The sequence below is a fragment of the Pan paniscus genome, chromosome 17, assembly GCF_029289425.2.
Source record: "Pan paniscus chromosome 17, NHGRI_mPanPan1-v2.0_pri, whole genome shotgun sequence".
NCBI classification, from domain to species: Eukaryota; Metazoa; Chordata; class Mammalia; order Primates; family Hominidae; genus Pan; species Pan paniscus.
This window is the reverse complement of record NC_073266.2, coordinates 51,102,748-51,123,952: the sequence shown is the minus strand read 5'-3', so window position 1 is coordinate 51,123,952 and position 21,205 is coordinate 51,102,748. Positions and strand designations below refer to the sequence as shown.

General features: G+C 38.7%; 1 protein-coding gene across 1 annotated transcript in view; it reads right to left on the bottom strand.

The window, feature by feature from the left end:
• Positions 1-289: 289 nt before the first annotated feature.
• ASXL3 (ASXL transcriptional regulator 3) overlaps positions 290-21,205 on the bottom strand; it is a 173,034-nt gene continuing 152,118 nt past the window's right edge. Inside the window, exons 9-12 of the mRNA XM_055102422.2 lie at positions 19,375-19,471; positions 17,071-17,176; positions 11,035-12,991; positions 290-8,597 (exon numbers count right to left, since the gene is read on the bottom strand). Of these exons, the coding sequence (XP_054958397.1) occupies positions 4,887-8,597; positions 11,035-12,991; positions 17,071-17,176; positions 19,375-19,471 (5,871 nt within the window). The 3' untranslated portion in view covers positions 290-4,886. The remainder of the gene's footprint in view (positions 8,598-11,034; positions 12,992-17,070; positions 17,177-19,374; positions 19,472-21,205) is intronic.

Genomic DNA, 21,205 nt, shown 5'->3' with positions numbered 1-21,205 from the left:
ATGCTTTTTGGTATAAAAAATTCAGATCTTAATGAAAACAGAAAGTCCAAATATAGTCTTAAATGATAAGAGTAACAGCTACAATTTCTGAAGTTTCAGTTTTAGCTTTTCCTGTTTTAACCATAGTTATAACCATATGTTGACAAGTCACCATTACCAAAAAGAAGCGTGGGTAATTTAAGAGTATATGGTTTAAGTTGTCCCTATAAATTTTAAATAGAATTTCCAATTATTAGTACATTTAACATATATAAATTACTTCATTTCATTAAAAAATTAAAAATGACAATTATTTCATGTTTAATTTCTTTATTTTCTCCAGAATATCTTAATATTGAAACCCAAGTTGTTACTTTGAGAAAGGGAAAGACAGAGAAACATGAAGAGACAAACATTTCATTTCATTTAACTTATGGTATTGTGAGCAGTCACTTTTGTAGGCAACACTTGTTTTCTTTGTAGAAAAGAAATAAAAAACAAACAGCACCATTAAAGAATGCATGATCCCTGAATTCTAAACAAAACACTGTCTAAAAATTTTCTTAAATGCTTGTCGCACTCAGTCACATTTAGTCAGGTATCAAAGCAAGCGTAACAGTATTAAATTGTCGCAGTCTTACTGAATCAACTGCTCCCCCTTCTGAGGATTTTACACACCTTTTCTGAGTTTTTCCTGTGGGAATAATATATTCTTTGGTAGAGGACTGAAGGAGGATTTTACTTTTCTGTATGCTGATATAAAATGTCTATGTAGGTTCAGGGCCTTCGCCCCCAATCTGTGTTTGTCATGCATGTTATGTTTGGGTTGATTTCACATTTTGCTGTTACACTGTAGGAGTAATACCGCCTTTAAAAAAGGCATTAAATGGCTAATGTCAAACAGATGTAAACATTCAGAATACTGACCAAAAAAAAAAAAAATTGTACAAACGAACACACATTAAAAAAAAAAAAACTACTGAAAATACGTATCATATCAGGTTTCCATGAAGCAGGGGAAGGAGGGGAATACAGCAGTACGAGAAAATTATGGCAACCAAGTAAAGCACTTTCTTTGAAACATTCAAGAACAGTACAAATACAACAAAGTTTTTCTACAGTCTAAATTATTCTGCAACTATCAAATATAGTACAAAGCGAAATAGTATGTGCTATAAAAAAGCAGCTCCTTTAAATTATAGTAAAAATGCTTTTTGTTCTCTTTACAGTGACAAAGCATGAAGACTGAAGACAACAGGAATTTTATATTTAGTAACATTTTGGCTACATAGGCCCCTGACAGTCTGATTCAGAGTTCCTGTTCTAGGACTCTTCACAATTGTTCTCTGGGAACGCAGATGGACAGTGACTCTGGGCTCTGCATGCTCAGGGGGTCATTCCCACTAGGCAGCTACCGCTGCGCTGGGCCTCACCACCGTACAGACGATGCTACCCTAGGCTTGGCTTCAGCTTCTAAAACCTGGGACTTCATTACACCACGGAGGAACTGGGAAACCAGAGGCCACGGTAACTTCCACTTTTGAAATTGTGCGGGGGTTTGTAAAGGAAATGGGGCTACAGCAACGTGTATTCTTACTCTCGACTGCATTATAAAGCACCATATGCACCAGCTTGTTTTTGTGTATTTTGAACCGAGTAAGAATATCCAAGGTCCAGCAGTCAACTAAACTTTCTATATAGCTCATCCCAGAAACACATACCACCCCAAAGTCTTTATAGCAACCAGGCTCAACCTCATAGGTTTGTTTTCAAGTTTTTTTTTTCTTCAAACTAGACCTTCGCAGGGAAATATTATATAACTATGGTGCTCAGTTCACCAAAATTTCTGCTATTCTCACTTTGGGGAAGAAAAAATTATTTTCATTTTGAAAATGAATTTGCATCACAATGCTCTTATTAACATGCCCATTAACTAACCTAAATGTCTTTATACACCTCAGGCATATGCATATCTTATAGGAGGAGGATTAGGGAATAGCAGTTTTCTTCCTTCCCCTGCTCCAAAAGTGCTACTTAGGGAAATACATCCTTTGTGATTAAAAAAAAAAAAAAATTGTATGGTACATGTGCAAGTTCTATTCCTGATAAGAATAAAACTGTGTCCAGTAATCAGGATAATGCACATGCTAACATTTGCACACTACACCACAATAACCATGTAGTAAATAATATACTACATTTGCACATAGCAGACACATGTAGAAATCAGAAAACTAAGAACCTACTCAGAATATACTGGATTTTGTGTGTATATATATATTAAATGGAAACCTACAAAATATCTGACCCACATTTTACATCTAAATTTCTCTTCTTCCTTTCCCTTATATTTTAGCTTAAAGATATTAATTTTTCAGTAATATAAACCATATGAGAACACTAGGAATTTGAACTGGAGCAAAAAAAAAAAAAAAAAGGGTGCAGAAAAATTATGCTAATCGGACCTGGATGATAGAATCCATGCACTATCAACAATTGATTCTCCAAGCCTGTTATGTGAAAAATCAAAACATACAGAAGGACACTTTTTCTTATTCCCAATAAGCAACTTGCAGGCAGTATTCAACAATGAAGGAACTGATAATGAGCTCAGTATCTCATCAGCCTCAATTGTACCTCACATACTGAGTGCAAAGGTTCTGTAGACTGGAGTTTCTTCCGACACCATGTCAGTTACTGATGTGATGGGTTTCAATTTGCTGGTGTAGACAGTATCTGACACTGGTATAGCAGTGACTGAATTTGGAAGGAGTTGGCATGCAAGTGTCTATATTATAGGGGTGCCCCGCTGTGAGACTAACAGCATGATCTTCGAAATCAGGATGATATCAGAGCCAGGCAGACAAAGACACCACTGATAAGGATGCCACCCCAACACAACCTGGCGTGCAGTGAAGAGAAAACTAAGGATCCACTGGAACTTATGATGCTTTCCTCGGGTAAGGCTGGTTAAGTGCATTGCTAACTTTCTCAGTCATTAGTTTTGCCAATTTTACTGTGAAAAACAGAAATGACAGTACTGAAGCACCAAAATCATGGCTACAGCAGCAGGCCTTTTCTTTCTTTCTAAGATAAAGTAAAGTACCTCTCACTATCAGCAATTTGTTATTCGAAATGATGTCTCTATCACCTAAAGAAAGAAATTTGGCAACATCACAATAAATACGGAGAAAAAAACATATTATATAGTTGGTTATAAAAAAATCACAAGTGTTCTTGTTTTCAGGAATGTAATTTCTGCTCATTCCAGTCAACTTTTAAGACGTGTTTTACAGGAATGTCAAAAAGTTTACAGTGATTAGGATGATCCCATGTGAAAATATTGGTCATTCTTACCCTGGATACAGATGATTCCCCACCCCCCCATGTTTGCTTTTTAAATTCTACAGCCACAATCAATCAATGGGTTAATGGCACTCCACATTTTGTGCTCTGTAATCTGAAGTTAAATGGGCATGGTTGGTTTTTGTTTTCTTTCATCTTCCCTCAATGTGCATGTGCTTTTGAACTTGCTTTTGAAAACAGAGCCTCCTGAACTACGGCTGTCCTCTGGTATGAGGGTGGCCAAAATATATGGAATGTAGCTCAAATACTCAACACGCAGACTTTACTGGATGCACACTGAAGATAACTGTTAAGATGCAGTATCCCTTTTTCAAAAGCAGTTCCCCCAAATATGAAGAATGTATTGAATATACCTGAGGGAAAAAACAAAACATGCCATACCTAGAACAGTTTTTTTCAAAATAAGGGTTATTTCAAAGTTGAATTATATAGGTTGTAAATAATGAGAAAAGCAATTGTTCTGAAAAATGTTGACGCTTTAGCCTTGGGTAGTCCCTTTTATCATCAATGACACTTTTAAAAAGATATGGCCAACCTCTGCAAGGTCTGAAGCCAGAATGAATGGGTGTCATCAATAAAGGGCTACAATGATTTCCACCCCCCACTTTTAATATCTAGTAATTCATTAGCGTGAATAGGATATTTACATTATCAACGCATTTATGTGTGCATATACAGCATCTTATTTCCTTGCTTTGAAGTTTAGGGTCTTTTTTTTTTTTTCAAACCTGCTCTTAAAAGCCACACATGAAGCTCTAAAATCCTCTGGGCTTATGGCTATTGGCTGGCCAATTGCTCTCATATGATCAGGTGTCAAAGGCCTAGAACCAGATTGCTGGGCATGAGTCCCATGCAATTTCAGATGTAGGACACATTTCACTACAATATGTGTACAAAATCCAAGGAAGATCCAGATATTCTGCTATAGTCTCTGAGAAAGTACAACGGGAGGAAAGATAATACTCAGGACAGTGGATTTCATTAATGGCATACCTCCTTTAATACATCTTTTGTGATAGGAGCAAATACAAGGAATCACACATTTAAATCAGATTCCCCTTTCTAAATAGGATTTAATCACTGTGGTAAAGCTAGGTTCAGAAAAGTCAACTGTAAAATTCCTTGCTGTAATGGCTCATCTATAGAAAAATGCATAACCACTTTAACTCATTCCTCTCATTCTCCTTACACATCTGCATTTCCGGTTATTAAGTAATTAAAAATGTCCTTTTCCTATCTACACCTCGGTTAAAAGAAAAACAAAAATGGGGCATTGACTTGTATACACATGGACAGATAGAAACTTTCCAAAGCTAGGAATGGCAACTGAACACATAAAAGACATGCCAGTGAGCCATTCAGTTGGGATGCATCCTCCCCTTTATGAGAAATGCAAGAAAATAATGCCATAGAGAAAAGGTACCTGCTCCAAAGCAAAATAAATTAGCATGATAGAAACCACTGCATTATTCTATTTGTTGTTGCTGATGCTATTTGGCTTTTCCGTGTGGAAAAGGGATACTGCATCTTTCACTCAGCTCTTATCGTACAACCAGGCATGCTACACAAAGTTTTGAAGGACCTATGCAGTCGTCATGGCAGAAGGCCCCACAGCCTTTGCACACAATCATGGCTTTCAGCCGGCAAGAGCATTTCAGTTCCAATTCATCTGCATTGCTGCTGTCGGCAAAGTTCTGAACGGGCATCTGAGCGTTCTGACCAGACAAGCCTGTGGCAGGATTGGAGCCACTTCCCAAAATCCCAATGGACTTTTCAATTGCAGATGCTGCCCTTTTGAAACTCGTGCTACCAAAGTGTATTGTTGGATAATTTCCACAGAGCTGCTGTTGTTGCTGCACCTGCATTTTCTGAGCAGCTAATTGGGTAAAAGGCTTTTGTGGCTCAGAAAGCAAATAGGAAGAGAAATCTGCATTTTTTAGCGCGAATGCTTTTAACTGTTCTTTCATTTCATTCTGGTCATAGGAAACTTGTTTCATGCCCAGTTCACAGCTGCTGCTTAAACCTTCCTCAAAAGAAAGAGGTTCCGATTTTATATTGCTACATATGCCCGTGGACTGTGGCCAACTAAGTCTCTTAGTGGTTTCCATGGTAACTGGAGGTTGTTTTTGATCGGATGGGACTTCTGCATTAGGGAGAGGTGGAGGTAGTGGTGGTGGTGGGGGGGGAGGTGGGGGCAAAGCCAAGGGTGGAGGGGGAGGGGGAGGCGGTGGCGGCGGCGGATGTACTAGTGCTTTGTTTGGCATTGTGTGTGCAGTGCCTCCCACCTCATCACCTTCTTTCATGGGCATATTGGGGGATAACATGTTGGCTAACCTTAGCTGGTGAGGTGCTGAGGAAAGACTAACCTCTCCCAATCCCTTCTGTTCAAGATGCCTGTTGAAGGCAAATGCATTACACCCCACTGGGGTCTTGGAAGAGGCCTGTAACAGAGCTGCAGTAGGAATGGGGCCCCTGGCAGCCATAGGCATTTGGTAAAACTGCTGTCTGTGTGAGGTACCAGCATCAGTGTGGAAGCCACCATTCTTGTCAACATGAAATAGGTTCTGCTGGAAGCTACACGAGGGGAGCAGCCGCTTTTGCTGTTTGACCTCAGGGCTGTGAACAATTCTGTTCTGCATGGAGTGCTTGTTTAGCCATTCTTGCTTAAATGGCTGGCTGTGTCCTAGCTGACTGATGCCGGAACTGATGACACAAGGCACCCCTTTAACATCTGGCTCCACCAATAATTTTCCTGGTTCACATTTAACTTGAGTGTGTTCTCCTACAGTCCTAGCTACTCTCTTTTTGGGGTGGTTTTCTCGCTTTCTCATTTGGAGTGGTGCCAGAGTCCCTGCCAAGTAGCCCTTACCATCTGGATTTGGAGAGCTGGGCGGAATTTCAACGTTTCTCTCTGGTGCTGTTTTACCCACTGAGGTAGTTTGAAGAGGCAATGGAAGCCTGTTGATTTCAAGCTTGGCTCCCAATCTGGGCTGTGGCAACACTTTTTCCAAAGGCAGGTTGCCCTGTAGTAACTGCGTCACCAGCGGATTGTTAGCCTCCACAGAGGACAGACGACAGCCTGAGCTCCCTGCACCAGGGACTCTCTTCAGGGTGTCGGTAGCCAAGGAAATAGCCTCTTCCATGGGACTTGAGGTGGAAGCTTTCACGTTCTGTGTTTGTTGTACACTAGAGGCTCCCTCTGCAGCCGGAGGAGGCAGCTCAGGGCCAGGGAAGTCTTCAGTGTCCATTCTAAAGCCCTTGTCTGCTTCGTGAAGTTCAGATTTCACAGGAAGAGCAACATTTGTTACAAGATTCCTAGGATGAAGTTCTGACACGTTCAAGTAGTTGGCATGTTCAGTTTTGATAGCCTTTGGACAGCTTTGCTCTAGATATTCTTTTTGTTTACTTGAACCCGAGTGAGTAACCAAAGGCTGTCCTGTGCTCCTCATCCCATCATCATTCCAGCAAATCCGGTTACTTGGGTTATACTGATTGCTACAGGTTGTGTCTGCTTCACTTTTGAAAGGAGCTGGGCCACGTGCCTGCTCAGCAAAGGTATGACTGGGAGCAGTCGGCTCATTTAATTTATCTGGAACAAGGGGTAATTCTCGGAGACTTGTGCAGGTGGCCGGCAATGTTTTACTGTCTTGTTTTGCTGCCGAAGCAGCAATGAAAGTGGAACTGTGATCTATACCTTCATTGGCAACTGGCTCAGGCCTGCTAATCACAGACACCTGAGGACACGCCACGGGCTGTACGGATGACTCTGTCCTCACTGGTCTGCCCTGCAGGTCCAAGCTGGCTTCTGAGCTTTCAACGGAGACAGTCAGAGACAAACTGGAGGTCAGCGTGGTGCTGTGGTCAACTATGACTTTACACGGAATTGATCGGTTTATGGCTGCTGGTGCAAAGCCCCCTGGTGGTTGCTGAGGTTTTCCAGAATTATCTGCCCTGTTTCGAGGCCCTGAATTTTTGTCCAAGCTTTCAGCACTTAACTTGGGAGGACTATCATAAGAGTTTATTGTCAGCGTGTTTCCAGTAAACATTGCGACGGTCGGGTGTGCAACCAGAGAGTCTGTGACCGCTACGGAATCACTGCAGCTGAGGGCTGCTCTCACAGTGGTACCCATGGATACAGTGGCCTGTTCTTCACTCCCAGGCATGGCTATCTTCTCAGAAGGAAATCTGTTGTTAATTCCCATTGGGGGAATCAAGACAGAGCTAGTGGAGAGGTGGTTTGGCAAATTGTTTCCGATGGAGGGAGTTGGCACAGAGGTGTACTGAGTGGAGACTAAGTTACTAGCACTGCTGCTTGATATTAGTAACTGCTTATCATCCATGGAGCTTGATATGCTGGAGCCCTCTGTAGTGGCTGAAATGGGAGTGCTTTCAATACATTTTGGTATAATGGCTATGCATGGAGTGTCAGTTCCCTGGATGGTTTTTAACATGCTTATATTACAAGCAGAAATTGTAGTGTTTGCACTGTCAACAGACATTAGGACAGAGGATTTATCAACAGAACTCACAAAGGGATGTTCTTTAATTGCTCCCGATATAGCAGTGCTGCAAACAGATACAGGGACAGAATTTTTATTAAAAAGCATGGGCACACTGCTATTTTCAGAAGAGGTAGATGAAACAATTTTCTCAGATAAATGTGACACAGGTATGTTTTCATCAGAACTATGCACAGATAAGTCAGTGGCAGTTTCTGGAAGTTTACTTGGGTTAAGAGACTGCTGTAGTACAGTGGTGGTCTCCCGGAGGTGGGCAGACTTGTTGCTAGGAGATCTACAGTTTGGATTGACAATAATGACACCAGTCGAACCTTCCATTTTTGTTTCAGGGGTAGAAGAGACTTCTAAGTTTGGAGGCCCTTCCTTTGAGCTGAGCGGAGGAGGCAACCGGGTCTCTTTAGAGGTCTGGAAGAGATGGGCTCGAGCTTGATGCTTTGCAAAGAGCTTAGCCTTTGTCTGCTCTTTGATGTGTGCCAGAGTTCTCGTCTTTCCACCCTCTCCTGGACTTCCCATGGCTCCAGAGACAATGCTCGCTGCAGCAGCCACAGCAGCAGCTGCAGCAGCCTCTCGCTGGGCCCGAGCTTGTTGGGCCCGGGCCTTGATATCTGCGAGGGTCCTGGCTCCTGTGTTCCTCCCACCACTGACAGATGTGCTAGTGGATGCTCGAGACTCAGGTTTGGAGACTGGTTGGCTCTTGATTATAAAAGGTGGCCCAATTTTGGAAAGCTGAATCTAAAAGGAGGACAGAAAAAAAATATAATGTGCTTCATACATGATCACAGAGGAGGCATGTAGAATGTGATAATGCAAGGGAAAAGACTAGCTGCATTCTCTCATAATATGCCATGAACTACACCTAAATCCCTGGATGCACCTTTAGGGCATAAAGCAACAAGAAACGTAGTATTAATGGAAAAAATTAAGTTTTTAATCTGTTTTTTAATCTACAAAAACATCCATTGTAACTTCATTTGGCATGGAAATGAAGCATCTTCTTAATGCATCATACAAATGGATACAAAATTCATGCTTCTAGAAGTGTGGTAGGCTAAAAAGACTTCGAGATATTTAATTTTGAAATATCTTTTTTAGTGGCATAAAAAAGTGGAACTTCAACTCTATTTGAGTTTGTCTGTCTTAATTTGACCCAAAGAAAAAAGCCCTGACTGAGATATTGACAACTAGAATTCTCATTTTGACTTTACACAAAGGAACTTTGTGATCCTAGGCTAATCATTGTGTACCTCAGTTTCTCCAATAATCTCTCTGAGCCAAGAACTCTATGATTTTTATGCACTCCCATGCTACCTTGCATGCTGCTTTATACATATAAGAACACAAGAGAAGTTTGTAAACTCAGTTGTAAAATGAGACTAGTTATTTCTGATCTATTTCCTTCAAAGAGCTGTTTTAAAGATGGAATGAGACTACATTTGTCAGCGTGTTCTGTTTTCCAAAGGGATTGTATTATCATTACATTTGCATAAAAGCAAGGGAAACTCTGATTTTCTGTCTCTAAAGGATTTATGCATTGGGCAGCTTCTTTTGATATTGGTAATCCACAATCTGCTGAATTTTGTAAACGTCCCAACCCATACTGTTTACCAATTCTTGGTAATTAAGAGACTCACAGAGTCATCACCAAATTCATGAGGCACAAGGTCTAACAGCCAGCATTCCATAGCAAGGCTGTGTTGCTCTAGTCACTAAAAGCATTCTTAGTCATGGCTGTGTAGAGCTGGAAAGACTCTAGTTGACGTCCCTCATTTCACAGTTGAGGAAACTGAGGCTGTGCAGGTAAAGTAGTTTGCCTTGGGATTATATAACTAGTGAGTGACTAGAGCCTTTGGACTTCCCATTTGGTGGTGTTTCCATGTATTCTGTTTCCTTTTTCTCCAGATTATACATATCAATTTAGAATTATGCTTTGGAACTTTGATGGATGAAATTGTCTTCCTGAGCTATCTTGTTTCTCATTTTCAAACTGCTTGTGAAGTCTCTGTTCTATTCCAAAGGTCAAAAAAAAGAAAAGATAGTTTTGAGGAGAAGATTCAATTTGCTCTTTTAATATTTCTATGTAAAAAATTAAACATATTTTAAATAAACTTAAATATCCTTAAGCAAGAGCTCTTAAGACCAAACATCAAATATTCTTGTAGTATTTACCTTTTTTTCACATCAGTGCTTAATTTATTAATTAATGTGCTCAATAATATGGCAAGATAGTAACATCTTGCAAGATTTTAACATATCACAACCAGGATACTGACATTGATGCAATTAAGATACAGAACATTTCCATGACTACAAATTTCCCTCATGTTGTTATCTATCTATCTTTACATAAAGTCCATATGACTTTGAAAATAAGCTTTTGACAGACTGGCATGTTTAAAAATATCTCCTATGGAAAGTTTATATTATTAGTTCTATTGCTTCGGAAATTAAAATGCATAGTAAGTTTTTAATTGAACTTAATGCTCACCTTTTACACCTCTAGAATCTTGCTTACTAGAGACTGCTTTATTAAAAAGAGTAAGTACAACCATAATTTTAAAGTCAGCCTGTGGAGAACATGAGTCATACATAAAATGAAAATTTTGTAGATTTTATATCTACATATAGAGCATAATATTTTTAATTTAAAAAGCTTGAGATGTTTATAATTCTAGACCAATGCTATGATGGAATAATCCACTTTACTGTACAACAGTATAAATGCACTTAGATAAAAGCATCAAGTCAGTATAAATGACAGAGAGCAGAAACTTAGAAAAAATTACACTGGGTTTATGGTGTAAGTTCTCTAAAGAACTTTTATAGAAAACTAAATTATCTTTCACATTTTCCCAGGTTTACATAGGTCTCTGTCCTACACCTTGAAATCCCCATAAACCCAGGTGTCTCAGTGGCCTGGAGACATTTCCAGGCCCTATTCTCTCTCAATTCTTTTTCCTTTAATGCTGGGTCTAAACATATGCATGTATCTAAACTGCTTTTATGAATTCAGTACATAGTCATAAAGAGGATCATTTACTATTAGAGGATTAGATTATAAACTGCTGCATAAAACCTAGAAGGAAGAAAATCTAATTACTCTTGAAAAATTAGGCTTCTAAATAGGAAAAGCCTATCTACGGAATTGCCTTTTGTTTATTTAATACCATACCTTGAGAGGGGGAACCCTTGGTTCCTCTCTTGGAGGCTGTTCTTTCTCAGGTGGGCTGCTAGATGATATGTTCCGGGTTGACTGATCATCTTCTATCCTAGCTCTCTTTTCTTTACAGATTCCAAAGCTGTGTTGCTCTGCAGTTTTTCTCTTTGATATCTCTGAATCTCTACTTTCATTTCTTATCCCATCAGGTGACTTGGAGGGCTCTGACGACTTGGAAGTATGCGAGGTTTCTAACCGACTCTGTGTACTCCCTTGCTTATGTGTTTTATTTCTAGAGCCTTCTGAAAATGGAGCCTTATCCACTGATGAGATATATTGCTTGTCCTGTAATTTAGCAGATGGAAGCTCATTTCCCTTATTATCTGTCCCTTCAGAAAAGACAGATAATTCCAATGGTGAAGGTAACACTTTTTTTTCTGTTCTTTGCAGGACGCTATGATTTTTAACTTTTATCATTTCAGTAGAAGCAAGTTCTGGAATTGAAGTAGGGTAGGGCTTCTCAGTGTCAACATGTGATTTACAAGTTTGCTGACTCAGGGTCTTATTGTGCAAATCTTCAGACGGAAATGCTTCAGGAGCAATGGAAGAAGAACTCATTATGATGGGTTCGGGAGTATTAGACAGATTCTTCTGCTGGGAGGTAAGGTTCTCTCCCAGAGGTTTGGCAGTGGCGGAAGACTCATCTTTCTGTGGGGAGAGCGGCTCTTCAGATACAGAAGGTGACTTTCTTTGCTGATGTGCCATTCTCTCATTTATGGAAGAGTTGGAAATTGGAGATATTTCTGAAGGAAGTGGCAAACTGGTTACAAAAGTGGTCTCAGAGGTGAGAAGCATGGAAGACACTGAAGAAGTTTCTGATGTTAAAGGTAAGTCAGACATCGGTGAGGTTTCTGATGTTAAAGGTAAGTTGGATACTGGTGATGCTTCAGATGTTAATGGTAAGTTGGACATAAGAGATGCTTCTGATATTTCAGGTGAAGTGGATATTGGAGATATTTCTGACATCAAAGATGCATGAAAGTTTTCATCAGTGGAATTTCTCTGGTTGTATTTGTCTGTATTTTCAGTGCTAGATACCTCAGAACAAAATGTTGTCTCAAGGGAGGCTGGAGTACATGATTCTTCTGATGTGGACTGTGTTTCCCCTCCTGGAGAAGGCAGGCTGGTACAGGCTCCCTCTGGGCTCTCAGAAGAAAAGGACGTTTCAGAGATGCAGGCATTTTCTGAAAGCTGTTCTTCAGGGTCACTCTGTAGCTCCATATCTATAGCAATTCCTTCATTTGGAAACTGGCCTTCTAGAGAAGATGACCCTGTTTTTATTTTGGGGGTACTGGTCTCTACTGCAGTTTCTGACTCCTTATGTTCTGTGTCACTGACATGAGTCATAGATGAAGTGGAAGGAATAAGAGAGTCACAGACTTCTAACTGATCGATAACAACTGTCATTTCTTCCTGGGGTGATTCTGACTTCTCTTCTATCTTAATTTCAATATGAGGCAAAGTTTCTAGAACATCATTCATCATAACACAGGATTCCAAGTTATCTTCAGGAGGTGCTATTTGGGGTTCTTCATGAGAATTGGTTAGACTTTCGGCCTCCTCAGAAAATTCAGGTATTGTTTTATGATTTTCATCCTGGCATTCACAGATACTAGTCTCTACCTCTTCTGCAATTTCCTCCTGAATTACAGATTCTTCAGGGATCAAGATATCCTCTGACTCCAATTCTGCCATTATATCTTTAGGTGGAATTTCTACCATAGGGCAAAGAGTAGCACAGAAACCAGGCTCTGGAGAAGCTGGGCTTTTCATGCTTTTTGGCTGTTGTTCTGCCAAGGCTGTCTGTGCAGAAACTGGAAGGCCAGAAGTCCCACATGAAGAACTACTTTGAGCTCCAGCATTGTTTGGTCCAGCAGTGAGCTTCACAGATTCCTCTCTTGACATGCCCAGCCTGTACAGAAATTAGAAATAAATTATTGCTCAACCACAAAACATAAAAGGTACAACTGGGATCTCTCATGAATGTAGTATTCAATAGAAGTAAATGCATCAAATTACATTTATAATCATTAACATGCTTAATTTATGTAAACCAGTTTATAATGATGATGTTTCTTTGCTGCTTTTATAATCTCAACTAATACTCTGCTTTTGGTTAAGAACAGTCTAGATTTTTATTTTGTAAAGCAAGGAGATAGGAGCCTTACCAAGTGTTAGTAAAGGAATATGAAAATTACATACAACAAAGTATTAGAAAATATTTATAATCACTAACATGCTTAATTTATGTAAACCAGTTTATAATGATGATGCTTCTTTGCTGCTTTTATAATCTCAACTAAAACTCCACTGTTGGTTAAGAACAGTCTAGATTTTTATTTTGTAAAGTAAGGAGATATGAGCCTTACCAAGTGTTAATAAAGGAATAAGAAAATTACATACAACAAAGTATTAGAAAATATGAGCAGAAAAGCAAAATAACGTATAAAATATATATTTTTTAAATCTGCAAGTAGAAAGATGCTCTTATAATAGAAAATTATATAGTTTTCAGAGGATGTAAGAAAACCAAGAAATTAAGATCAACGGAAGATGAATGAAATTCATCAAATTCTGAAATTGAAATGAGTTCCAAAGATTGGTTTTCTTAAACTAATCTAAGAAGTATTACTCAATCACCTTATTTTGGCATCTAACTGTCTAACCTAAGACAACATGCAAATTTCATTAAAGAATAACAGAACATATTTGGGGTTATCAAAGTTATTCTTCCAGCTTACATTTGTGTGAAGCAAGACTTTTAAATTATTTTATGCAGATCTCTTACTGTAAAGATATTCCATACATGATAGGTACAGAAAATCAAGAAATAATTGAGCATGATGTTCAGGTCTTAAGGCAAATCTAATCAGAGTTACAATCAAGGGTACTGTAAATCACTGTTTTCTATCATATAATTTACACTGTCAGCATCAGATGGTAGAGAAATATGCTGCTCTAAATGAAGTTAAATTAGCGTAAAGGCAATGAGAAAGATAAGCAGGAGAGAGAACATTTCTAGAGGAAAAAGAACATTTAAGTGAAGAAATATAGTCATGGTAACATTGATGCAAACAATACCTCAGTGAAAACCACTTTAACCTTTGCTTTTTAAAAATCCTCAGTGTGAAAGGGAAATAACGTTGAATACAGTTTTTGGGTATTTGGCCATAGCCTTCTTTATTTAAATTCAGAAATCTCTGAAAAGGTAGAAAATACTGCCTTCATACATATTCTCTTTCCTTTCAATGTTCTCTAAGATGAATTCAAACTAAGCTACAATTTATAACTATACTATACTGAGAGTATCAGAAAAACAACATTACAGATAAATTTAAAGCAGAATAATCTGCAAGAAATAAGGTTCCTTGGGACTAGGTCAAGCAGAGGTACCACTGATACTAGAATAAGTATGTAACATTCAGAAATCTATCCACTGGCAGCCAAATTTCTGCTAGTTGGTTAATAATATTATTAAATATACATATAGGTAAGTGTATATGTACAACAGCACTGTATAAAATATACCCATGTCAACATTTTCTTATTTTCACGGAAAAATAGATTTAAGATTGCATAAGGCATAGGAGGAAGATGTTCACAGTTCCCCATACTACGCAAAGGAAAACCCTGGCCTCCAGAAATCTAGACACAAGTTCACAAGCCAAGCCCTGTAATACTTAGCATTTATACAAGTGATGTAAACCAAATATACAATAATATATTACAAAGAGATTAGGTAAGTGAGAATCATAATAAATATCTAAAAAAGTTGAAAACTAAATCAGACAGATCTTAACTGGACACTAGTATGAATGTTCAGACACATTTTTGAATGTCTTACACAGCTTACAGCAATGAAAAGGCACGTGGTGTCGGTCAACTAAAAACTGTCTGGTGGTGGGGGAATAAAGGCAACCTGGGGGCAACAAAGAAGGGCAGTCAATGAAATGTTCAAAATATATCTGCCATGCAATATGTAATGAAAGATAAAAAAGATCAAGAGAAAAGTCCAGTGATGTGAGAGGACAAAAGCTACTGATAAACTACAGCAAAAAAAAAAAGGGCTAAGTAGAAGCATGCTTTGTATTCAGAGCTTGGTGACGGCAATGAGGGGGTCATGTTTATTTATAATATCATAGCTGTCATCTTCTAGGGAAGGGGCCCTAGATCTGATATCCAAGGGAATCTGGAAAGCCCCTAAATTTCATGCAAAAATTGTGCATGTATGTGAATTTTTCTGAGAAGGATTTGCAGGATTAAGACCCCAAGCAAGTTATTTAATAACCTCACTGTTATAAACCTGGGGAAATTACTTAGCTTCACTTTCCGTCAGCTTCCTAAGTTAAAAAAATTATGAATAATGGTATCCATCTTATGGAATTGTTGGGAGGATTAAATGAAATATTTGCAAAGCTCTTAGAAACATATCAGAGCCAGTGTATACTCAATGATTATTTTTTGCATGAAAGAAAGCTCTCTGTAATGTAGGTCCCTTGAACTGAGGCTCTCTGGGAGCAGAGCTTAGGTAGTCCTACAAACAGTTGCATCCCTGGCATCCAAGAGAGTGTCTGGCACAGAGGAGATGTTAGATAAATACATTAAATTAATAAAAGAATGGGTCTATTACTAAAAAATTAAGAACCAATGCTTTGGAGGTACTATCTCAGTTATGCTTCTGCCATTACTAAAAAGAGAGCTCCCCGCATTTTCTTTCATAGGCAAAAGCAGAGGGAAGAAGGCTCCTAAGTGGTCTTTAATCTTATCCTCCAGGGTTCTTAATCCTGCTGGGCATCAGCATGACCTGGAAAGCTTCCAAAACACAGACTCCTGGGCTCAACTCCTAGATTTTGATGGAGCCAGGCTTGAGTGATATTGTTGGTGACTTCATGTGAAGACATATAACTAGCTTGTCACATTTTTAATCTTTGAGAAAAGACATTAATTATCTTTATTTGGTTTTGCTTAAAAATATATATATCCTGGCACAGCAATTAAAAACAGGCCTTCCTACTCAAAAGGACTGCCATTTAGGACAATTCATGAAGGGTAGCATACTCTGAGCACCCTATTCCAAGCAGTCTGTTAATTATCTAATTTCTTTACATGAAGAGCTCTCACGTGAGACTCCTTCTGGCATGTCTTTCTTTTCCCCATTTACAAGTGTAATTTTGTGAAATGAGATCACATGACATAGGTCTTGTTACCTGCAACCATCTGTGTCCTTTACACAAAATAACAACTTTCAAGTATTGGTTTGTATGTGGGAGTTGGAGCATAAGTTCCTCTAAGGGGGATCTGAAGTGACCGTCAATAGTAAGTTCTTAAACCCCTCTTTTTTTAGGGATCTGATTGTCTAAGACACTAATATTGCCAAAGCAGAATGTGTCTCTGTTAAACCTGAGGCAAAGGTGAAACTGCTTTCAGGGTTAGTTCATTTGCTACCACGCTATGATGTAAACGCTCATGTTACTTAAAAAAAGAAGCACACATACAGATAATAAAGACAGATGACATTTGAAGAGGAACATAAAGCAAAAGATAACATCTCAGGCTCTCCCCAAAAGAAGGACTAAACAAAGATTAAAATGCATTAGACACAGTCAATATTTTTAGAAAAGTGTGAGAATTAAATACATGACTAAAATTATTTATCTATAAAGCATTAATTCATGAACATACTTGAAAACAGGATAATTTTACTCAAATCTATTAAGAAATTCAAAAGTGACTACTTTAAGATTTCATGTGCTATTTTCGGCCCAAAATAAAATTTCATGAACAAGTTATAAACCCTTGAAAATGCATTTTTTAAAAATGTCAGTGCTGATATCCCACTATAATTTCATCTGCAATTTCTTACACTGAGGGACTATTGCCTTTTATCACAGGTTTATTAAGTTTTACAGCATATGAGTGTGCTATGTGAAGCAGAGAATTACATTTTCATTTCTTTCTCAGAGAAATGAGAAAAAATACTCTAGTACTTACTTTTCTCCATAAAACCTCTCAAAGAATTTTTCTTTCCAAGGTTCTGTTTTCTTTTCCTTCTCAATTTCTTGCCTTATCCGCAACTGCATTTCTGGGGTAAACTCTCCTAAAAAGAAAATGCTAATGTATTGAATAAATGTGGTCACATCTTTTGCCAATTAATAAAGAAAACATGTAATTCATTTGAGTAAACTTTTATGGATCTTGAAAAGTACAAGGACAAATAATGATAACATTTCTACATCTTCTCTTTTTATGAACATCACTCAAGATGTTCATAAAAATGCTAAAGCTAAATGCTTTAGAAGAACGCTAAAGCATTTAGCAAATGTATTACCTGCTAGGGGCTACAAATAAAAGAGCATATATTCACTGTCCTTAAGGAAATCAGTCTGCTGGAAATAGACTATAATACAATGTATGAAGCCCTGTATAGGCCATAATAATAAATGTAGTGAAATATAGAAAGTAAAGTGCTTAATTCTGCCTAGGTCAATTAAGGAGGACCACATATAGGAGCTGATTCTTGAGTTAGATTTTGAAGGTTGCTCAGGCTTTTATAAAGTAATTAAATCACAAGGCACAGAGATACAAATCCATATGTTTATGATCTTTTGAGTGGCCAATTGTGAGTAAAACATAGCAAGAAATAAAATGGGCAATAAAAGCTGAGGCCAATTACCCAATAGATGTTCTAAAGAAACTTCTTCATTTTTCTATGAGAGACAGAGGGAGGTTCTGGTGGCATTCAGTGTGGAGGGAATATGGCCAAATAAGCTGCGTAGAAAAACAGGTCTGACAACAGAGTGAAGAAATTGGAGGACTGCAGCTACAGGACTACTGAATACCACACAGGAAAGGTGGAGATTACAGCTGGGCCAGTAGCAACAGGAATGCTGAAGAGGGGTCAAGTACAAGTAACAGTTCATGACCAGATAGGTGTGGAGACAAGGAGGAGGGTCAAAGACATCAGTAAGGTTTTAAACTGAGGAACTATGAGGACAGTTGTGACATTACAGAAATAGAGGAAACAGAAGAAGGAGTTGAGAGGGAAGAGAAGCTCGTGAATTTAATATTGGGCATTTTGGTTTAAAGTGCCTGTTATTAGCTAGTGAGATCTGCTAAGCATTTGAAAATAAAACACTGGGGAAGGAGTAGGGAGATTAGGCAAAGGGGTGAAAGCCAGATTTGAAAATTCTTGGCACGCTGGCAATAGCTAAAACCAAGGTGGTGAATGAGGCAGCTTAGGGAATACTATGATTAGAAAAGAAAATGCCGGAGGCATCAGATGGAAGAATAGGAGATCCTGATGAAAGCTGAGCAAGGGCTGGCAGAAACGTAGCCCCAGAAAAATAATTTATAATCTGTTTTTAAAATCTAAAGTAGATGGTTTCAAGTCGGATGGGGTGAAAAAACAAATGAGATATTGGTGAAGGAACTTGAAATGTAAGGGCTGAGAAGAGAAAATTGGAATTTGCCATCAGTAATTTTTTTTTTTTTTTTTTTTGAGGCAGGGTGTCACTCTGTTGCCTTGGCTAGAGTGCAGTAGCATGATCAGTAGGTCGATCACTGCAGCCTTGACCTCCTGAGCCCAGGTGATCCATCCACTTTAGACTCCCTAGTTGCTGAAGACTATAGGTATGCACCACCATGCCTGGCTGATTTTTGTATTTTTTGTAGACATGGAGTTTCACCATGTTGCTTAGGCTGGTCTTCACTCCTCAGCTCAAGCGATCTGCCTGCCTAGGCCTCCCAGAGTCCTGGGATAACAGGCTCAGTGAGCCACCATGCCTGGCTAGTATTCTTCTCTAGGAGGAATATTTCAGTTGTGTAGAGTGGGCCCATCCCTGACTATAAAGTTTGAGTGCGTAAAGAGGAAAAATACAGTAGCATTGGGCATTTTGTAGTCTTTCAAGAAACTTGGTGATTAAAGGAAGGGTAAGGTGAAGAAGTAACTTCCGGGGAAGAGAGCGTTAAAAGAAGTTTCTTTAGGTGCCAGGATGCTTAAGAGAATGCATAATGGATCAAACAATGTCATTAAAATTACCATCCGCAAGAAAACGTTGCTGCATCAAAAATTTTATGATGTCCAAGATAAAATTATGCTTTCTTCAAAAATATCTGACATCAATAATGTCAAGTATAACAAAAGAATCAGTGAACTCATTTGGAAAGGGATATGAGTTTTTACTAAATTAAAGTGTACTGTGTCGGGGAAAAGACTGAGAAATCAGAGAAAGGTACAAGCTCAGTACAGTATGTGTACTCCAATATGTCACATAATAATAGAAAATACAAATTTACCTTCTGCCAGTCGCTGTTTCCACCCTTGTGCTGCATATGCAAAGAATTCATTATTTAGAGCTGAAGTACTGAGGCGTAAAATTCCATCACTTCCCATCTAGGAAAATAAGCCGACAAAAACAAGGTTCCATCAGGAATAAGTCAAAGCAAAAGTATGCAGGAAAGAAGCAAAAATTGAGTGGTGTTGGGCAGTGTATGTGTGAGGAGGAGGAAGGGGGAAGGAGACAGAGAAAGGAGAAGGGAGAGAGAGAGCAGGAGCTCCAGCAAGAGCATGTGCAGGGTAGGAGGCGGAGAGGAAAGGGACCCAACAAAAGACTGGTCTGGGATGAATACTAGGAGATTAGATGTATGCATTCTGCTTGCTGATGTGTAGGAGACAGAAATAATTAGTGTTCTCCTTGGCTGGCTTCTTATGTAGTTGGTGAGTGAATTTAAAACATATAACAAGTTAAACAATGTCAAGCATTAGGTGAGTGAGAATTAAGAAGTTCAAAATGTAAAAGCTCGGAGAATATATGTATGTGGACATGAGAGTGTAGGAAGAACCTGATGCAGCCTCATGAGAGTCTAAGAGGATCCAGACAGAATGGTTAGAGATAAAAGCATAAGGTATACTGTCAACGAGCATGAGCATTACTGTAGAAGCAGAACATAATGAACTATCAGTAACTGGGGCATTTATGAAGGTGTGAAGATGCTTTCACCTGGTACTAAAAGGCCTGGCAAACTGTAACCCCAACTAGATCTTCAAAGATTTCCTGTTACTTCCACATATAGAATTCATATATCCTAAGCACTAATTATAATTACCTGAAAACACACTTTTAGAGATTTCTTATCCTCATTTTTTTGTTTGTTTTTGATCTTCTCTACACTCCATTTTCACCTATTGAAATACTATCACTCTTCTAAAATTTAACTCAAATAATGCCTTCATGAATGTTTCAGTTCAATCATCATTCAGGAGCAAAGGAGAATATTGAACATAAAAAGCAAGTATATTATCTTAAGCTGGATAATGTCTAATCAAAGCCAGCAAAGAGAGACACTGAGAACAAATGCAAGATACGCTTATTGTTGACGCTGTGACATCTATAGGGAGGCCACAGATTCGAGATCATGAGGGTCTTCATTTAAGATGGCACTGGTAACCACACTAAAATATTCAATACATTTGAAAATTTTCAGGCAGGATTTCATTTATTAATTGATTTATTGTTTACTCATGCTCAATTATTTCATCTTATTCAACAGATACTTGTTAAGCCACTCATATGAACCTATGTGCAGGGCACTTGTATGGGTGCTGGAAATTCACTGGCAATAAAGAAAAATCCTCTGTATTTATATTCTGAATATATTCTACATAGAACAGATACTTTTGGTCCTTGTACGTGCTTTTCACCCGCCTGGGTTCAGCATGACTGATGTACAGTTACATCACCATGCCAATGTCCCACCTCATAGGTTTACCAAAGCCCTGATATATGAATGTCTCAGCTTCCCTATCCTTTGACTGGATAACTCTAGGACACTATCCTCTGCAGTTTGGTTTACGCACTCAACCAAATGGATGCTGTTTGGTGCTATGTTCCCAATGGCTAGACTACATGGATCTGGGAACTAAGGGGCAGAGTGAAAGAACCTTTGCACTATCATTCCCAAACAACCACTTGCAGACTGCATGCATTCTGTCCCCATAGCTCTAGTCTCTGTGGGATTAGAAGTCCAGGTTCCCAGCGGTGAATCACTTCCATTAGAGCAGGGTTTCTCAAGATTGGCACTCTTGTCATTTGGGGCCAGATAATTCTTTTTAGTGGGGGCATGTCCT